Consider the following 20,588-nt stretch of genomic DNA (forward strand, 5'->3'; position numbering starts at 1 on the left):
CTGCCCAAAGCCCGAGCGCTACCGGCTTCAGGGTTTGCCGGGCAGCCTCCAGACCCTGCGCCCCCGGCTGGGCGCTTCCCCTCCCGGGCTCCAGCTGTGCTGGGGAAGCGCCGGCTGGGGGCGCAGGGTCTGAGGGCTGCCCGGCAAACCCTGAAGCCGGTAGCACTGGGGCAGCCCTTTCCCCCTGGCTGGGAGTGGAAGGGAGGAGGGGGCGGAGTTAGGGTGGATAAGGGGCGGAGTTGGGGCGGGGCTGGGGGTGGGGAAATGGGCGGGGCCAGGGCCCGTGGAGGGTCCTCTTTTTTTATTTATGAGATATGGTAACCCTATAGTTCAACAACAGCTATTAGACTTGAAGCAATAATTAATTCAGGGAAGTCTATGGCCTGTGTTACAGAGGAGGTCAGACTAGCTCAGGCCTGCACAACTCGTAAAGCGGCGAGGGCCATATTACTCCAAAGAAAACAGCTGAGGGCTGAAACCCCCCAAGCGCCGCCAACCCCCCCCCAGCGCCACCCAGCCCCCCCGAAACACAACACTCCCCCCAGCACCGCCCGCCCCACGGAAACAACCCCCGCCAGCGCCGCCGAACCCCCCCCCCCGTGCCATCTGCCCCACGGAAACAAACCCTCCTTCCCCAGCGCCGCCCCACCGAAACAGCAGTATTGAACCTCGGTAACATGTTATAGCGGGCCCCTAAGGTAGTATAATTAAGGTAAAAGAAAAATGTCTTTTTGCTAGAAGTAGAATAAGATCTTCCCCCCACTTTGTAATCGATTGCCCTGTTGAATGAATGAGGTGTGAATGAGGACGGCGTGGAAGGCAGGCACCTCCAGACAGCTGCAACCCTTGCAGAGGGCAGGGCCAGCTCTAGGATTTTTGCCGCCCCAAGCAAAAAAATTTTAGGCCACCTCCCCTTTCTTTTTCGTGCCCCTCTGCCCCCGGCCCCACCCCAACTCCACCCCTTCCCCAAATCCCCAGCACCGCCTGCTCCCCCGGCTTGCCGCATTTCTCCCCCCCCATTGCTTCCTGCGGGCCTCCCGTGACCTCCTGCACTAGCTCACCTCCGCTCTGCCTGCTTCCCCGGGTGTGCTGCTGCTCCGCTTCTCCCCCCTCCCTCTCAGGCGAGGGAGGGGGGAGAAGCGGAGCAGCGGCGCGTTCAGGGGAGCAGGCGGAGCAGAGGTGAGCTAGGGTGGGGGGGCGCAGGAAGTAATGGGGGGGTTAGAGGAACCGCTCCCCACTCCAGCTCACCTCCGCTCCACCACCACCGCCTTCCCCGAGCGCCCGCCGCTCGGCTTCTCCTCCCTCCCAGCCTTGCTGCGTGAAATAGCGGTTTTGCACGTGGCAAGCCTGGGAGGGAGGGGGGAGAAGCGGAGCAGCGGCACGTTCAGGGGAGCAGGCGGAGCGGAGGTGAGCTAAGGTGGGGGGGGTGCAGGAAGTAACGGGGGGGTGGAGGAACCACTCCCTGCTCCAGCTCACCTCCGCCGCCTCCCCCGAGCGCCCCGCCGCTTGGCTTCTCCTCCCTCCCAGCCTTGCTGCGTGAAACAGCTGTTTCGCGCGTGGCAAGCCTGGGAGGGAGGGAGGGAGGGAGGGAGGGAGGAGAAGCGGAGCGGTGGCGGCGCGCTCAGGGGAGCAGGCGGAGGCGGAGCGGAGGCAAGCTGGGGCAGCAAGGGCACTTTTTCCCCATGCCCCGGAGTCGGCACCTATGATGGCCGGCGCCAGAATGCCGCCCCAAGCACCTGCTTGTTTTGCTGGTGCCTGGAGCCAGCCCTGGGAGAGGGGATGGGAGCCAGACCAGATCAGTAGAACAGGTCAGCCACCGATTCACCACTCGCCTCCTCAGCCCCCTTCCCCCGGCTTGCCTACTCACTCCCCGCCACTGCCTGCTCGCTTGCCTCCTCAGCCCTCCACCCGCCCGGCTTGCCTACTCATTCCCTGCCACTGCCCACTCGCTCACCTACTCAGCCCCCCTCCCTCACCCGCCGCTTGTCTACTCACCCTCCCCGCCCCCACAGGCCACACAGTGAGCCCATCTACTCAACCCCCGCGGGCCGCACAATGAGCCCACGCGGGCCGCATGCGGCCCCCGGGCCGCATGTTGTGCAGGCCTGGACTAGATGATCACAATGGTTCCTTCTGGCCTTATAATCTATGAGATAGTCTTCAACTAAGAATGCAATCTAATAGGAAAACAAAGGGAGCAGACTCTCTCTCACACATTGAAGAAGATGCTCTGTAATAAGGTGACATCAGTTCACCTTTGGCCTATTTTGAATAGACAAATCGTAAGAGGGACATCAACAAAGACTTCTTGCTTAATTTTATGGATTAAATAATTATTTAATGCTTTACACATTTATAGCACTGTATATTAAGTAATCTTCCTAACACAGTGAGGCAGGTAAACATCAGTATTATCTTCATTTAATAGATGGGCAAACTTAAGCAGAAAGTGTATTTTATTTTATTTTTATTTTGAGTAGTTCACTACTCCAAAGACAAGTCTAACTCAGATAGAAACAATACAGAGGACAACAATTGAATCTCAAGCATGTGCAGAAATATAGTCTGTGGAGGAAGTGTAGAGAAGGGTTTGCAAATAAAGTAGGTTTTTAAAGAGGATTTTGGAGGATGAGAGGGGCACTTAATCTGTTACAGTGCTGTATCAAAATGAGAGCAAGATTGTACACTTGACTGCAAGCAAATATGCAGTAATCCCAGTATATTACATAGATGTGTCATATATTGAAAAAGAGATAAGCCACCACTGTGAAAATATCCAATTTTCATTGGTTTGTGACAATTCTGCCTTTATTAACATAGTAAAAATAAAATGGTTTGCATAATTGGGCAAAATAAAATGAAGATGCAATTGGAAAGGATATTCCTATGACTATACAGAGAACCAAACCTCAGTATGTTTTCGCCAAAGGAAAAAACGCTGCAATAATGTGAGAGCATTGTATGCTATTTCAAAACTGTTTTTCTTCAAAGAAGGAAAACCATGCAGTTCTCATTCAGGACTAGGTACATGCCAAATTAAAAAATCTTTTTGAGTTTTCAGTGTGAGAAAATGTGTCTGGAAAATATTTTTAAATAGACACTTTTAAAAAAAATATTCAAATAACTCAAAACTGGCTGAATGGATTGTTCTGAAATTTTCTCTCCCACCCAAGAAAAAAAGTCATTTCTGGATTCAGACTAAGTGCAAGAAATGTTGTGCCCAAAAGATATTTTCCACAAATGATAAGTATGCATTATGAATAGGTCAGTGGCAACTACATTGTGAACTGATCTAATCCTAGAAACCTAAGTGCTATGATAATATAAATAATAATAATAAGAGTCAGAATTCCTGTACTGTGTGGCTAAAGCTATACAGATGGGAGTGTATGGAAAGGTCAGCGAGGAACTCAAAGTATTCAGCAATTTAAAAATCAATAAATATTTGTTGGAAAATAGCAACCAAAAGAAAATGGAATTGGGATTAATACAAATCTGTGCAGGTGGTGTAAATCAGTACCTCAGGTAATTTTAGACTTGCCTGTGGATATTTCCACTTTCAAGACAATAGAGTGCTGCTGAGTTTTCGAAGCCATCTAGAAAAGCCAGGCTCTTTAGGGCCATGTACGTGACCCCTCACAGATCTGAACATTTCTATCCAAGTCTGTGAAAGAGATGAGCCGTCTCAACTGCTTCAGTCCCTTTTTTCTGCAGTTACCTGTGAACGTAAGGATCCATTGCTCTATGCTTGGAGTATTTTGTTTGGTTTTTAGGCCAACCCTGTGTTGTTTCTAGATTACTTGTTTTAGTAATTTAGTCTTAATAGCTCAGGGTAGGTGTTCATGGTTAGGTTGGTTCTGAAGGACAACAGTTACTGATGAGTAACTTTTCTCTTCTTTTTCTGAATACTAAGTGAACCAGACATCAGAGCAAAGAATTCAATCTGCTCTTCTCTCTAACTTTTGACAGCTTTTATGAGTGGGCGGAGGGAGGAGGCATTTGAAAGGCAGACATACCTCAGAGGATTGTATCTGATCTTGTGGCCTTAGCCACTCCTTGCTTAAACTCAAAATATCCATATTCTGTCATAATATGGCACAATAAGGTGCCATTTATCTCCAGTGTTTTGATTATAATTGAGCTAATGTGATATAGAGAATACTGGTTGCATCCTCAGTGAAGACTAATGTCTTTAGTATATGTGAGGGAGAAGGTCTTAAAATAAAAATCTTTTAAGCCGGGACATTGAGAATGAATTAATGTTTATATACCACTTTGGGATTTTCGGGTGCAAGACATTAGAGAAGAGGGCATGTAGCTCTTTTTAAACAGAGGTGCCAAGAGTGATCCTGGGAATTAGACGAGTGAGCCTTACTTCATTGCCAGCAAAACAAACAAACACCTAGATGATCAGAACATGATCAAGACTAACCACTGTGACTTCTGCTAAGAAAAATTATGCTTCATTAATCTATTAAATCCTTTAAATATGTCTTTTGTGAAGGTGGATAAAACAGAACCAGCTGACATAATTCATCTGCACTTCCAAAAACCCTGGGACAAAGTCCTTCTCAAGAGGCTATTAGGCAGCTAAGGCCTTGATTTAGCGAAGCATGGCATGTGTTTAAATCTACGCATGTGCTTAGTTTAACTGCTTTGCTGGAAAAGAATGGACTCAAGTGTGTGTTTAACATTAAGTATCTGCTTTAAATGGGCCAAAATTACGGGGTGAGAGGCAAAATATTGGATCAGAAATTAAAGCAGAGACTATGAATAAATTGTTAATTTTTACCATACCAAGAGATGAACAGGGGTGTCACAAGGATCGCTACTAAGATCAGTGTTTATAATATATTTATTAATGATCTGGAAAAGTGGGTGAACAATGAGATGGCAAAATTTGCAGAGGATACAAAAGTATTTAGGGCAGTGAAGACCAGAGAAAACTGTGAGGAACTTCAGTGAAACCTAACAAAGCTAGGTTAATTGACAGCACAACAGCTGATGAGAGTCATTATTGACAAATGCAAGGTAATACATTTAATAAAGTAAGGTGAATGAGTAATTCAAATTATTCCTTCCAATGTGTAATCTGTGGGAAGATACTTGGGTTTCATTTTGTGCACAGCTCAATGAAGTTCTCTGTTCAGTGTGCAGTAGCATTCAAAACTGCAAATAAAATGTTAGGATGGATAGAGAATAGGATGAAAAATAATATATATATATATTATAATATAATATTGAATATATTAGAATAACATTATATACGCCAATAGTGTACCCTCACCTTGAATACTGTGTTCAGTTCTGTTCACCCTATCTCAGAAAAGTTATCACAAAAGAGATTGAAAAGAACGGGACTATTTACTTTAGAGAGGAGTAAGAAGGGACATAATAAAGGTACACATAATAATGAATGGCATAAAGAAGGTAGACTAGGGGTTTCTGTCCCACTTTCTCCTAATACAAGAGCAAGGGCATGTTCAGTGAAAATGAAACAGAAATCTCAGCCTGTCTCTCTGACATTTCTTTGTGGGTGTCTATAGTTGTCAGCGCAAGTTCAGCATGGCTAAAACACAGCTCTCAGTTTTCCCCCTCAAGCTTCCTCCCATCTCCTTTCTCAATCAATGTGGACAACATCACCATCTTGCCTGTCATTCAGGCGCATAACCTGAGCATCTTCTACACACACAACTGCAAAGCTACCTCATTATCCTCCTTCAGATCCCTCCTCCAACTTTCCTTTTTATGATGCCTACAAAAAACTTGACAATGGTTAGGCCGCTGGTGTGTTGAGATCACTGGTGCTCATCCTGACCAGTATTGTCTCATTGTTCCTTGTACTCCATCATCAGTAAGTCCGTATCCATCTGTTGTGTCTAGTCTTATACTTTAGATTGTAAGCTCTTTGGTGCAGGGACAATCCTTGTTTTGTGTTTGCACAGTGAGCACAGTGGAATCCTGATCTATAAGTTGGGCTTCTAGGCGCTACAGCAGGGGTCGGCAACGTTTGGCACGCGGCTCGCCAGGGTAAGCACGCGGCAGGTTCGGCCGATCGCGGCCCCCACTCGCTGCCGTCCCGGGCCAGTGGGGGTGGCGGGAAGCGGCGCAGGCGAGGGATGTGCTGGCCGCGGCTTCCCGCCGCCCCCATTGGCCCGGGACGGCGAACCGCGGCCAGTGGGAGCCGCGATCGGCCGAACCTGCCGCGTCAGCAGGTAAATAAACTGGCCCGGCCCGCAAGGGTGCTTACCCTGGCGAGCTGCGTGCCAAACATTGCCGACCCCTGCGCTACAGCAATATAAATAATAATAAAGGAAATATTTCATACAATATACAATTAGCCTGTGGAATTCATAGCCTCAGGTAAGCATTGAGGCCAAGATCTTAGCAAGAGTAAGAAAAAAGTGTATATTTATATGAATGATAAGACTCTGCAGTTATATTAGTAAGAATTAAGGAAACATCCAGAAGTTTGGAAGGGATAGAAAACCTCAGTCTTCAGGATAGAAACTGACCACAGCTGATATGAGTTAGGAAGAAATGTCCCTGTCATGGGGTCCACTCGCTGCAGGTGTCACTGCCTCCTGGCAGTTCTGGGGATTAGCTCTGCCAGGCCAGTGCCCTTCTCTGGCGGTGTCTCCCCGTCATCCTCTCGCTCCAGGAAACGCAGCCTTCTTTTTGTGACTCTCCGTCTTGTCTGGTCACTCAGCGTTCCCCCCTTTTGGGGTATAGTCTGTCAAAGTCTCTGTCACTCCCACAGCGACCCAGGCACTCTTCTGGTTCACTGTTCTGCCAGTGCCACTTCCTCAGTGGCAGGTAGGAGAACCCGAGCCTGCCCTCTCCTCCGGGTTCCAGCCCAGGAACCCTACAACATACAGCCAATGTCTCTGTAGTCCTCAACCTTACTGCTTATCTCTGGGCTGCTTCCTACCCCGCATGCCACAAGCTCTCTTCTTCACCCGGCTCCCTTCAGGGTACACCCTTCCCTCCGGGCCAGGCCTCCAGGGTCCTACGCTTTCCCCAGGTTCCTTCCTTCCCTCTCTACTAAACAGAGGGTGACTGCAAACTTCTTTCTGGCTGCCAGCTTCCTGGGTTTATACTAGCCCAGCCCCCCTCAGCTCAGGTGAGCTTCCTCCTAATGAGGGTTTTCTTCCCACTCTTCATTCCCCCAGTTTACAGTCTAATTGGTTGATTGGGCCTACCTGAGTCCTCTCAGAGCCAGTGTGAAGACTACACCCCATCACAGTCCCTATGAGTATGTTAGCCCATAACTCCCTCCCTACTGCAGGGTTTCTTGTACCTTGCTCTGAAGCATGGAGCTGGTTGGAACAATGTTCTGTTTTGTTGAAGATGTATTGTTTTGGGGAGATCCAGTTCTAGGCCCTGCTCTGCCTGAAGTGGTGTGAGCTGGGATGAAAAGTGCTGCTCTGAATCAGGTAAAGCAGGGGCTTGAACCTGGGTCTCCCACATCCCGGATGAGCACCCTAACTGCCAGGCAAAAGAAAGAAAGAGAGAGACAGATGTACACCCACCCCCTCTTTCCAAACACAATTCTATTTGCACAAAAACATTCAAAGGGTTTTAATTTCATTCCACTGCCTAATGAAAACAAAACAAGCAGAACCTCAAAAGTTGCAGTGAAATGGAATTGTCATCCTCCAATCATTTCTCCTGAATCCTCCAATACTGGAGATTGGATTAGATCAGTGGTTTTCAAACTGCAGGTTGTGACCCAGTTCTGGGTCACGTAATGGAAGGCACTGGGTCGCGGCGGTGCTGGTCAGCACCGCCGACCGGGCCATTAAAAGCCCCGTCGGCGGTGCTGCCCGGCTAAGGCAGGCTAGTTCCTACCTGTTCTGACACCACGCTGCACCCCGGAAATGGCCAGCAGGAGGTCTGGCTCCTAGGCAGGGAGGCAACGGGGCTCTAGGTGCTGCCCCTGCCCCGAGCACTGGCTCCGCATTCCCATTGGCCGGTTCCCTGCCAATGGGAGCTGAGGGGGTTGGTGCCTGCGGGCGAGAGCCACACAGAGCAGCTTGCGTGCCTCCGCCTAGGAGACGGACCTGCTGCTGGCTGCTTTTGGGGCGCAGCACGGTCCACGGTGCCAGGATAGGCAGGAAGCCTGCCTTAGCACCCCTGCTATGCTGCTGACTGGGAGCTGCCCGAGGTAAGCCTGCGCCCCAATCCTGCACCCCAATCCCCTGCCCTAGCCATGAGCCCCCTCAAACCCGAAGTCCTTTCCTGCACCCCAAACCCCTCATCCCTGGTCCCACCCCAGAGCCTGCACCCCCACCCCAGAGCCCTGACTCTCTCCTGCACCCCAACCCTCTGTCCCAGCCCTGAGCCCCCTCCCACACCCCAAACCCCTCATCCCTAGCTCCATTGGGTCGTGGGCATTAACAATTTTCTTCATCTGGGTCACCAGAAAAAAAGTTTGAAAACCACTGTGTTAGATGGATCATTGTTTGAGCCAATTTGGCAATTTTCATGTTCCTGTGCAGAAACTATTTTTTTCCCCTTTAAAAGACACACTGCAGGAGTGAAATGTGTTTAACTAGGGGCAGAGCATTACGCAGATGAATTAATAGAGGAGGGAGGAGAAGGGAAGCCAGTGTTCTGACTTATCTAGATGACACACACTCCCCAACTGATGACTGGTACTCTCTGAAAAGCTCAAGTGGGATGGCAAATCCCAGGAGAGGTGAAGGGAACATAGCATCTCTACCCGTGACTGTCCAGAGTTGGGCTACTGGCTAATAGAGCTGGGAATTGACAAATCAATTATTAAATGAACATGTGGCATCTGTAAACCAGGCATGTCACTCCAGTCAATTGTTTTGCAAGCATTTGTATCACCTTATGAAGCCTGATGTTCTCCACTACTCCTTTATTATATATTATTGAAAAATTATTCTTGTATACTACAAAGTAGCAAATTGTTGAAAAACACTGCAACCAATGAGATCTAATGCCTCATCTATTCATCTGATTAAAATATGCTGGAAGATTATCTGTCCAGTGTTAGTGCCTAGTAACCTAATGCTGTCTAGGAGACACAAAGCTTTCTCTCTCAGTTTTTATGCCGAAGGTTATTTGTTATGCATATTTGCTAGGATTAGTGTTAAATTCCTCCAGTTGTGTTTAGTAATGCTTGTGATTTCTTTTGTACATTGTCACTGAAAATTAATCCTAACTAGCCCCTAATCTGCAGCTTTGATTTGCTTTGGCTTCTTACTGCACTTAAATATGTACTGTCCCTGTTTGCAGGGTCTTTAAGAAGTAGCTTGTTTTACTATTCACCTGGATTTTAAAGTGGTTACTCTTTTTTTAAAAAAGTCATAAATTATTGTAAGCTGCTGAAATGACTCTGTCTAATTAATTCTTCCTTCCCACTCCTATATACTCAGAAATGTGAGCACATAACCCCTTCCACTACTGCAATTGGCTGAAACTGTGGACCTGGACTGTGGGAGTTTGCCACTCTATTGCTCTAAGGTTGCCATCTATTTGGGTTTTTTTCTATATTGCTCCATTTATATTCTGCAAGTGCATTGTTATTAGGAAAATGGCATCTGTCTATTGGTTAAAGCGGGGCAGTGGAAGCCAGCAGTGCACTCTAGGATTCTAGTCCCCGCTCTGCCACTGATTTGCTATCACGCTTTTGGCAAATCACTTATCCTCTCTGGGCCCCAGTTTCCACTGCTGGGAAGTGGAGATGATAATCTCCCGATCAGAGATGTGGCGTGTGGCTTGATATCTGTTTGTGAAGTGCTCTGATGAGATGAGTTGCTATATAAGCACAGTGGTGGTGGTGGTAACAGTAGATTATTCTGTTGAGATTTTAAACTGGCCTTGTCCATGGCGCATGCGAGGTCATGCCGATGGGGGCGGAGCAACGAACTCTTCAAAATAGCACCCTCTGTCCTGTGCAGCGTGATATAAGACAAAACATGACCGGTTTTATATCTGTACCGGGCAGGATAGACCTTGAAAAAATAGGACTATCCAACTTAAAGCTGGATGAATGGCCTGCCTAGCCAGATTTATAAGTTTGCCCAGTGGCCTTTTCAGTGGGGGGAAGTCCTAACCCTCTTACTCTGAATAGTTGAGGAGGATTATCATGAGGAGATTTTGGGGGGGGAATTCTTCTCCCAGACATTTTGCTATGGGAGAGGATGACATGGGTCAGTGAAATGAATTCCATTGGTTCAGCTTTTGAAATGCTGTAGTACTGAGATCTTTCTGGAAGCACAAGAAATTCTGCAGCTAGGATGAAATCTGAAAGTGCCATGGGAGAAAAGTACATATTGATGGATCTATCATGGTTCATTATTTAAAGAACTTTGTGCCAAAGGAACTGGGTTAAAGTGTTCCAAACATATCTGATCCCCTCTCACGAAGTAGTCTGTCTTCTCTCCCCCAGATGAGCAAAATCTTAATAACCTTAGTAAAGAAGAAACACAAAAAGTTGAATGGTAGAATTCCGGTATCCTTTATTCCTCTACAACATAGATTTTACTAACTGCATTTAAAACCGGTGAGTATAAAAGTCCAGTAGAGAGCAGGTCTATGTTACCCACAGGCCCAGATACATGATGAATATTTTAATCAAACAGTGTGCGTGTGCCAACCAGATAGACTGGTGAATGGCTAACCGTTATTAATGATAAAGTTTAAAAACAGAGATCTTCAGCCAGTGGTACAGCAGCTATTTCACAACAAGTAGTTCAGCCTTTGCTATTCCTTTGCTTCTTCCCTTTCTTTCTTGGCTCCCCCTCCCCCCCCCAAATGTGGCTGTTGGTTGTAGGAATTTAGGGGATGGAGGATCCCTTCCTCTTTTCCCTCTGCAACTGTCCTAGTAATCCCTTAATTGTTGAATGTAGAATGGTGACTGTGACGGGTTGGATCACAGAAACCCCCTTGGGAACTGCCAACTGATGTGCTGACACTACTTCTAACCTGTTTTCCTTGCCAGCTTGGAACTCCAGTACCCTGCCTGGTTTGAGCCAGACACGCTAGCCTGCTGCAAACCCAAACCCAGGTCTGAACCACATCCCCCAAAAGCTGCAGGCTTAACTGAAAACGGCTTAAGAAGTGTTCCTGTCTCCAGCATTCAGATGCCCAACTCCCAATGGGGAACAAACCCCAAATAAATCCGTTTTATCCTGTATAAAGCTTATACAGGGTAAACTCATAAATTGTTCGTCCTCTATAACACTGATAGAGAGAGATGCACAGCTGTTTGCCCCTACAGGTATTAATACATACTCTGGGTTAATTAATAAGTAAAATGTGATTTTATTAAATACAAAAAGTAGGATTTAAGTGGTTCCAAGTAGTAACAGACAGAACAAAGTAAATTACCAAACAAAATAAAATAAAACATGCAAGTCTATGCCTAATACAGTAAGAATGTGATTACAGATGAAACCTCACCCTCAGAGATGTTCCAGTAAACTTCTTTTACAGACTAGCCTCTTTCTAGTCTGGGTCCAGCAATCGCTCACACCCCCGTGGTTACTGTCCTTTGTTCCAGTTTTTTTCAGGTATCCTTTGGGGGTGGAGAGGCTATCTCTTGAGCCAGCTGAAGACAAAATGGAGGGGTCTCCCAGGGGTTTAAATAGACTTTCTCTTGTGGGTGGACACCCCTCCCTTCCCCTGTGTAGAATCCAGTTACAAAATGGAGTTTTGGAGTCACATGAGCAAGTCACATATCCATGCATGACTCAGAACTTACAGGTAGAAGCCATTGTTCACATGCCACCTTGAACGTCCTCAGGTAGACTTCTTATGTGGATTGGAGTCTTCCAAGATCCATTGTCTGTTAAGTGTTTATTGATTGGGCACTTAACTTGCGAATTCCTTTCTAAAGAAGCTGACCAAATGCCTTACTAAGGCTACTTAAAATCAAACAAGTACACAGCCAATATTCATAACTTTGAGTACAAAAATGATACATGCATACAAATAGGATGAATATATTCAGTAGATCATAACCTTTGCAGAGATATGTTACATGGCCTATCTAGCATAAAACATATTCCAGTTATGTCATATTTACTTTCATAAGCATATTTCCATAAAGCATTATGGGATGCAACGTCACAGTGACAATTCCCTTCTCTGCCACAGATTTCCTGAGTGACCTTGGGCAAGTCAATTAGGCTGAGTCTACACTGCAAAGCAATAGGGCTCAAACCCTGGGTCTGGTCTTGACTTGGTCTTGAACCCTCCATCCCCACGGTGTCCTGGGATCCTAGGTCTGAGTCAGTCTGAGAGATTTGTTTGTAGATGGAAAGGGGGTTTGAGCTCAAGCCTGAATCTGAGCCTGGGCTTACATTGCAGTGTAGACATGCCCATTATATCTCTGTGCCTCGGTCAGCTCTCTGTATAATGGGGATAATATCTACCTACCTACAGGGGTGTTGTGAGGTTAAGTACGTTAAAAATTAGGAGCTGCTTAGATCCTGTGGTAAGGGAGGGGCCATATGACCAGTTAAGATAGATTCTACCTCAGGTTTCTTGTGTGATCTTGGGCACATTCATCTCTCTGGGCCTCAGTCCCCATAGGGTAGATGTTATCCCAATGTTACCAATCTCACAGAAGTATTGTGATGATACATTTATTAATGTTTGTGAGGCACCATATCAAAACATACCTTGACACCAAAAACTCGGTCTCCACTCATTTCTAAATGCCAAAATTCCAAACAGCTGGCCCTCAGCCAGATGCCAAAACCTCCAGATTTCCCTCCATAACAAAAATAGGTCACATTTTGAAAATGGGAAATTTTGGGGAAAGCATAAATTGAAAAGCTTCCTCAAATTGCAATTTGTATTGAATTTAACATGAAAACGACAGAAGACGATATTGGAGGTACTGCACTAAATCAAATAAAGAACTTGCCCCTCTTCTTGAATTTAGCTGAAGCTGCCATCAATATGTTAGTGTGATGCAAAATTCAGCGCCGCTGTGCTGGAGAAATCTGTGGGTCCTGCAGGATTCAGGTCCTGAGCATTTAGGAAACTTGATTATTAGTTTTCAGTCATAGTCATAGCTACTGAGCTTATTCTGGACCTTTCATATTAGAGAATTGTTAATTAAGGCATTTAATGACCATGCGTCAATCCTTGCTCCATTGAAGTCAATGGAAGTTTTGCCATTGACTTCAATAGGAGCAGACTTCACCCCATATCTGCAAGTGTTGAGCAAATACTTTACATTGAATGCCTATAGATCGAGTGATGGATTCTGCTCAGTAACTCTCATCCATTGTACTCCATGTGCCTTCTGCTTTTTGGTAAACTTTTTACCAAATGTCTTTCTTGGACTTTGAATGACGAAGTGTAAGCCCCATCTCTTTGTCATATAGGCTGTCTAGGTGTTTATATTGCATCCATCACCATAGTGTGCCCCAGTATACTCATCTAAAGAAATAACAATACCTCAATACAAACATCACAACACAATGGCAGGATGTCTCAGTATGGTTATTCTGTGGCTCTACACCTTGTCCTCTCCCTCCCCTGCCCCTAAGACAGGCTACTAGAAGAGAATGGAAGGCATTTTCCCCTCTCTCTTCTTTCCCGTTCCCTTTGCCTTCTTGGAACAACAAGAAGAAATCCTGGGAGCACCAGTTAATTTACTTCAAGTTCCCTGTGCCTCATTTGGTCTTCAGTATGGGGACATCTCTATGATCATCTCTGCTTGCTCTTGAACAAATGTCTGGAAACCCTAGAACAGTGGTCCCCAACCTTTTCAGTGTGGCGGGCGCCTGATGACTAGCTGCTGAGGAGCGTGGCCGCCGGACAAGCAGCTGCCGAAATGCCGTCGAGAAGTAGTGTCATCAAGAGGCGTCGCCGCCGAAATGCCGCCGAAAATCAGCGGCATTTCGGCGGCGACACTTCTTGACGTTGCCGCTTCTCGGCGGTATTTTGGCGGCTGCTTTTCCGGCGGCCAGTAGATGGGTGCACATAGATGCCACGGCTGGCGCCATGGCGCCCGCAGGCACCGCGTTGGGGACCCCTGCCCTAGAACTAGATGAAGTGCTCCTGAGAGTTGCAGGAAGTTCTGGAGCACAGGCTGGGTTATCCTGTGGTTACAGTGTTTCTACTAAGTTCTGCCTACTGTTGCATTGTATGCTAGACTGACATAGTTTGTCAAAGGATCTGATCCTGTGAACACAAGTCCCATCCCACCCCACTTCAGTGGGTTTGTTGATGGGTAGCAGGACCAGCTCCAGCTTTTTTGCCATCCCAAGCGGCGAAGAGGGGGGGGAAAAAAAAAGCCACGATCGGCGGCACTTTGGCAGCTGCTCTACTGCGCCGCTACATTCTTCGGCGGCAATTTGGCAGCCGGTCCTTCCCTCCGAGAGGAACTGAGGGACCCGCCGCCGAAGACCCAGACGTGCCACCCCCTTCCATGGGCCGCCCCAAGCACCAGCTTGCTGCGCTGGTGCCTGGAGCCGGCCCTGATGGGTAGGTATACTCAATAGTAAGTGTTTTCAAGAACGAGCTCCAAAAAGGTGTGGGACCATATTTTTCTCTGTTGTACCTTCATGGACTTCCATGGAGTTACATCAGGAATGAGCTTTTGTACGCATTTAATTAATCATGTTTGTTACAGTTGTGCCTAGGGACTAACCAAGAGTGGGGCCCCATTGTGCAGTACTCACACAGAGTAGTAGACAGTCCCTATCCTGAGGAGCTTGCAATCTAAATATTTTAAATGGATGTTTATATAAATGGAGTTTTGGGTGCAAATATAGGGTGAAGTCAGTGGGAGTTTTGCCATTGACTTCAATATGGCCAGGATTTCACCAATCACATTATTCATACATTACTGCAAAAAGTTATTTCAACAACTGAATGAAAACTCATTTGGAGAATCACTTCCAAAGGATTTCAGAAAGGTTAGGATATCTGAATTCTGCTCTGCTTTATTTCAGCTTTATAGAGATAACATAAATGCTGTGTTTTGACAAGAAAACAGGTAGTATATGAAGTACCTGCTATACCTATATACTGTAAATTTCATTAATTATTTTATGAATGTGTGTGTTTGTATCTCCAAAGGGCTAACTGGAAAGATCATAAAAGCCATCCTTGATGGGGGTTTTGAAATCTCGGCTTTGCAGTTGGTAAGTATCCTCATGCATTTCATATGTTTCCGTTTCCCATTTAACTGGATCTAGAGCAAAGTTGCATGATTGCCACTTTCTTTAATTAAAAAAAAATCTCAACATAGGAACGTGGACTGTCAAATTAAAGATGTATTGGGAAGAATGTTGGAAGCCTGACACTTCTATGTACATCTGTGATGCAGAATGAGTCTCTGTCTTAAGATTTTATACTGCTGCCTCTCATCGTAGTATGTGAGTGCCTTCCACATAAAATCAACAGCAATAATAGAGTCCCTATTGGACTTCATGGAGTCTCTGGTGCCTCTCCCTTTTTTAGCATCAGAACTGTTTGGGGGTATATTTTTGTTTGTTTGTTTGATTGGGTGATATGGTTGTTGCAGGGTTTTTGGGGAGGGTTGTTTTCATATTTTTGAGGGGACAGTTATTTTTGTAGATGGGGTGACAAGGTTGTCAACGTTAGGATTTTTTTCTTTTAAATTTATGGCTGGTGTATCACTGATGGGGGATCTTGGACAAGTCCAAGTCACTTTGCCTCTCCGTGCCTCAGTTTCTTCATCTGTAAAATGGCAGTAATGATTCTGACGTCTTTTATAGAGCACTTTGAGATCTACTCATGAAAAGTGCTAAGTATTAATAATAATCTGCTTAGAGTTTTTTTTATATAACATTTAGTGTGAATTTAAGATAGGATTTTCAAAGTTGCCTAAGGGATTTTGAAAATCCCACCCTTAATACTTGTGAAAGCCTTTGAGACTGAAATCATCTATTTGGCCACAGAGCAGTTTCAACATGGGAAGAAGCAAAGCGAACGTTTCCCCCACATAGCCCCCACTAATATGCTTCAATCCTGACCTGGAAGGACAAACTCGAGAATTCAGAAGGTCGTTCAGCCTCCTTGGCCTATTTGCTTGCTCATTGAGACTCCATTAATGAATCAATTAGTGCAAGCTGAGGTGCTGGGCTTTCTAATCGAATTTGGAATTTAGAGTACAGTTATGGTCAGAAAAGGAACTGTGTAAAAATGGTTTTATTGAACCCATCCTGCTCCTGATTTATCTTTAAGTGGCATCTGCCAACTTCATGGAGAAAATACAATATTTACTGCTTAGTTGTATGGGCTTGCTGGGTTATTGAAGAATGATCTGGAACCTATCTGCCCCGTGCATCATCAGCAAAAGAATCCTTCAAAGCCTTCCTTCCTATCACAGGGGAAACCATCAAAATACATTATGGGGTAAATAAAGAGTATGCTAAATGCTTGCTGGATTTTTCTCCTGAGACAGTTCGGCTAACATTTTCACCCTTTTCCTTTGCATAGTTCAACATGGAACGTGCGAATGTGGAAGAATTCTATGAGATTTACAAAGGTGTTGTAGCTGAATACGCTGTAAGTATCAACTAGAAAAGAATCTACTAAAAAATAAGATAGCAATTAAGGAGAGGTGGTCACCTCTCTCTGTACTTAGGATTGTGACTAGAGTTCTATCAGGAGTCTGATTTTGAACACTCCCTGAGTTGGTCCAGAATGAACCAATCCATCTGAAATTCCTCATGTATACTCTGAGACAGGAGAATTTTTTGTGGGAAAAGTGGAGGACCATTGGGCCAAGATATTTATGAAATAGAACAGATTGGAAAAACAGAACTGAGCTATTTCACTTTGTAGAGCTGGTGTAATGTCTAGTTTTATATTGTTGTTGAATGTACTATTTCAAAAGTGGCTTGGCCTAGAAACTCTGTATGTATTTATTCCTTTGTCCTCAGTGGGTCCTGGGGTGTTTGAGTATTTTTATGATGGTTGGGTGGTTAATGTCATATGTAAGTTGATCTGTCTTTTGAATCTCTGTGAAATCGATGTGGTCCAATAGGCATATTGTAACCTCAGTGGGGTCTGATGTCTGTGTACATTGTAATGCCTTTAAGCACTGGCACTGAAGGCTTCCCGGGTGCCTGCGGACCAATGGGAATATAATAAGGTGACTTTGTATTTCTGCAACACCCTCCCTCTGAGGATTTCAGGGAACTGTGCAAACAGTAATGAAAAGAGACTTACAATGTCCCTGTGAAGTATGTAAGTTATATGGATTGAGGTACCAGCACTCCAAAGGGATCTGGCCATTTGACTTTTATGCCTCAGGGAGTGCTACTGCTGTTAAAAGTGAGATTATCACTTCAGTCTCTGAATCCAAGTGCTTAAGTGACTTTCACCAGTTCACTGGTGAGACTCTCTTTAAATCATCATCAGCAAACATATTTCTTGAATGGTTCACCCTTAGCTCTGAAGTTTATTATAGTTGGCATTATGGAGGGATGATTGCTGGATGTCCATGTCACAACCAACTCTTTCTTCAGCAGTTAAGGTTTGACCCTGGTACCGAGTATTGAGAATATTTGCAAGAAAATGAGCTGGCGATAGTGCTTGTCCCATTCGTTTTTTTTAATGCTTGTAATTTAACTCTGTCATTGCATATTTCTCTTTTTAAGATCTCACTCAGTTCCTTCCAAATTTCAACAGAGTCAGCAATAAAACAGCTATTTCCCTGCAGTTTGTTCAAGGCTACCAAAATAGGCTTCAGGGTACTCAGCATGTGTTCAACATTTCTCTTAAGCCGAATGTTGAGAACTTTGGCTGTGATAGTGCTATCTATTTGTTCACGATTTTGTTCACAAAATGTCAGCAGATTAGGCCAGTTCTTGATCTAGTGTTCAAAACAGTCCACTACTGAGTTCCATCGCACGTCTTGTGGGAGAGTTAGCTTGGTTCCTCCCACTTTTTTCAGGGCAGCTGCTGCAAAGTGGTTGTTACGGAAGTATTTTGCAATTTCAACAACATTAGCCTTTATTTCTGGAACACTGAAATCTTTGGCGAGGAGGTGTATCAAATGAGCACTGCAACCATATGTTGTTAGCTTGGGACTCTCTTCTAAATAATTTCTTCTCATCTTAGATACATTTGCAGCATTGTCTGTGACCAAGCTGCATTCTAGACATTTGAATTTTTTTTTCCACAGTTTGTTATAGCTTTTACTGCTACTTCTTGTAAGTATTCTGCTGTGTGTTCATTTCCTGGTGTATCAATTGTTTCTGTAAGGAAGACATTCCCTTCTTCTGTTGTCACACAAGCACATACAACAGGATCATTGTGGACATTGCTCCACCCCTCAAGACTCAGGTTAACAATTTCACCCTCTAGACCTTTTACACATTGCTCAATTTCTCTTTCAGACACTTTATCCAGCAGTTTGCCTGTGACATCTGCTCTGTTGGGTGGACTGTATCCTGGCCTTAATGACTGAACCATGTTAATGAAGTGTGGGTTCTCAATCATAAGGAAAGGAGAATTTGTTGCATAAACAAACCGGGAAATTTTTCATCAATTACCTCTTTTTGTAATCTCCTGGTTCTTATTACAAACTTATCTATGGTTGTTTTTGGATGATGGAGATTTTTTTTTCTTTTTGCTACAGGTGACTATGTGACATACATGATGTGATTGAAACATTATCATTGGCAGATAACTCTGAAACTATAGAAAATAATGGTGGATTTGAAGGTGGATAGTCTTCAGTATCCTGTATGTTGAGGGTGGATTCTCCTAAACAAAATAAGTCAATGCAGTTGTTTAATTATTATTACCATACTGCTCATTTAGTATTACTCATTGCATTCACTGACACTCAGTACTACTTTAAAGGTGAAATTGTAAAAGGAAGATCTGCCTATTTCAGCTATTTATCTTTTATCACAACTGCATCTAAAATGATAGTACCATAGAGTAACAACTATATTTTTTGCTCAAACATGAGAATTCAAGAATAGTCTAGAAGGAAGACAGGCAGTCCTTAAGAAAGAAGTATGAAATTAAAAAGTACCAACCTGAAGATCCTGCATGTTCAGACATGCTCCTTTCATCATCTTCACGCAGCTTCCTCCTGAGAAGGAACACTTCTCATGATGTTGTTTCATTGGGGCAACCAGGCCTTGCATTTCTTTGTTGCACTGTTTGCATTTTGCACGCACGCCTGTCTTACCCACAGGTAGAGGAACTTCATTAAAATATTCCCAAACTGGGTCTCTTTTATGGCCTGCTGCCATTATAGGTTTTCCTTTCTAGGGAGAGAATGATGTGGTAGATCTCAAATCAATGAAGGCTAGACTCGGAAAGACCTCAAGACTTCTGGAATATGCTGCTCGAACAGTTTCACTTTTGTTTCTACTGCCTGTCTCTCCCTTCTCACATTTATCTCCAGACTTCTCCTTGTCCAGATCTATTCCGCCCCCAACAATCTTCTATTCACTGAACTTTTTGAAACTTTGCACTTTTAGAGAGAGGTAAGGGATTGACTCTGTGTACACAAATTTGCAGAGGGACAATGGGGCTGAGGTCTGTTATTTCTCACCTCTATATATTATTTATTTATTTAAAAACATTTTTGCTGTTAACAAGCATGTTATCTCTGGAGACACAAATCCACAGTTGGAGAACTGCAAAACTAAGCATCTCTGTTGGTACCTTCTAGACTGAGCACTGAGTCCCATTGGGTAGATAGAAAGATTAACCTAAATAATCTATACAGAAGCCCCTGAAACCCCATAAGATTGGGTCCCTAATCCATGAACTATTGGAACTCGTTTACAAAACTTTTCTTAACCATTACATGAATATATTGTCTCATATTATAGAATTAGAATTTATAATCCCTATTCCATGATGAGATATCTTTGAGCTATAATGTATCTTAATTAAAACTATCTTTTGATATCAGAGGGGTAGCCGTGTTAGTCTGTATCCACAAAAACAACGAGGAGTCCGATGGCACCTTAGAGACTAACAGATTTATTTGGGCATAAGCTTTCCTGGGTAAGAAACCCCACTTCTTCAGATGCAAGGAGTGAAAATTAATGTGAAAATTACAGATACAGGCATAAATATACTGGCACATGAAGAGAAGGGAGTTACCTTACAAGTGGAGAACCAGTGTTGACAGGGCCAATTCACTCAGGGTGGATGTGATCCACTCCCAATAATTGATGAGGAGGTGTCAATACCCAGAGAGGGAAAACTGCTTTTGTAGTGAGTAGGGTTACCATACGTCCGGTTTTTCCCGGACATGTCCGGCTTTTTGGCAATCAAACCCCCGTCCGGGGGGAATTGCCAAAAAGCCGAGCATGTCCGGGAAAAATACCGGCCGGGCACTTCCTCTCCCGCGGCTGCTCTGCTCCTCCCCTGACTCAGACTTCGGCTCTGTTTAAGAGCCAAGCTGCCCGAGCCAGCGCTACCGGCTTCGGGCAGCCCCCTTGCCTCCGGACCCCAGCCGCCGGCTGGGCACTTCTCCTCCCCGGCTCCAGCTGCTCTGCTCCTCCCCTGACTCAGACTTCGGCTCTGTTTAAGAGCCAAGCTGCCCGAGCCAGCGCTACCGGCTTCGGGCAGCCCCCGTGCCTCCG

General features: G+C 45.0%; 1 protein-coding gene across 1 annotated transcript in view; it reads left to right on the forward strand.

Moving 5' to 3' along the window:
• Nucleotides 1–20,588, forward strand: part of NME7 (NME/NM23 family member 7) — a 189,803-nt gene that overhangs the window by 87,017 nt on the left and 82,198 nt on the right. Inside the window, exons 8-9 of the mRNA XM_026659006.2 lie at nucleotides 15,076–15,140; nucleotides 16,462–16,530. Coding sequence (XP_026514791.1) covers nucleotides 15,076–15,140; nucleotides 16,462–16,530 — 134 coding nt within the window. The remainder of the gene's footprint in view (nucleotides 1–15,075; nucleotides 15,141–16,461; nucleotides 16,531–20,588) is intronic.

The sequence above is a fragment of the Terrapene carolina genome, unplaced genomic scaffold (genome assembly GCF_002925995.2).
Source record: "Terrapene carolina triunguis isolate 2854851 unplaced genomic scaffold, T_m_triunguis-2.0 Scaffold558, whole genome shotgun sequence".
Taxonomy (NCBI): Eukaryota; Metazoa; Chordata; order Testudines; family Emydidae; genus Terrapene; species Terrapene triunguis.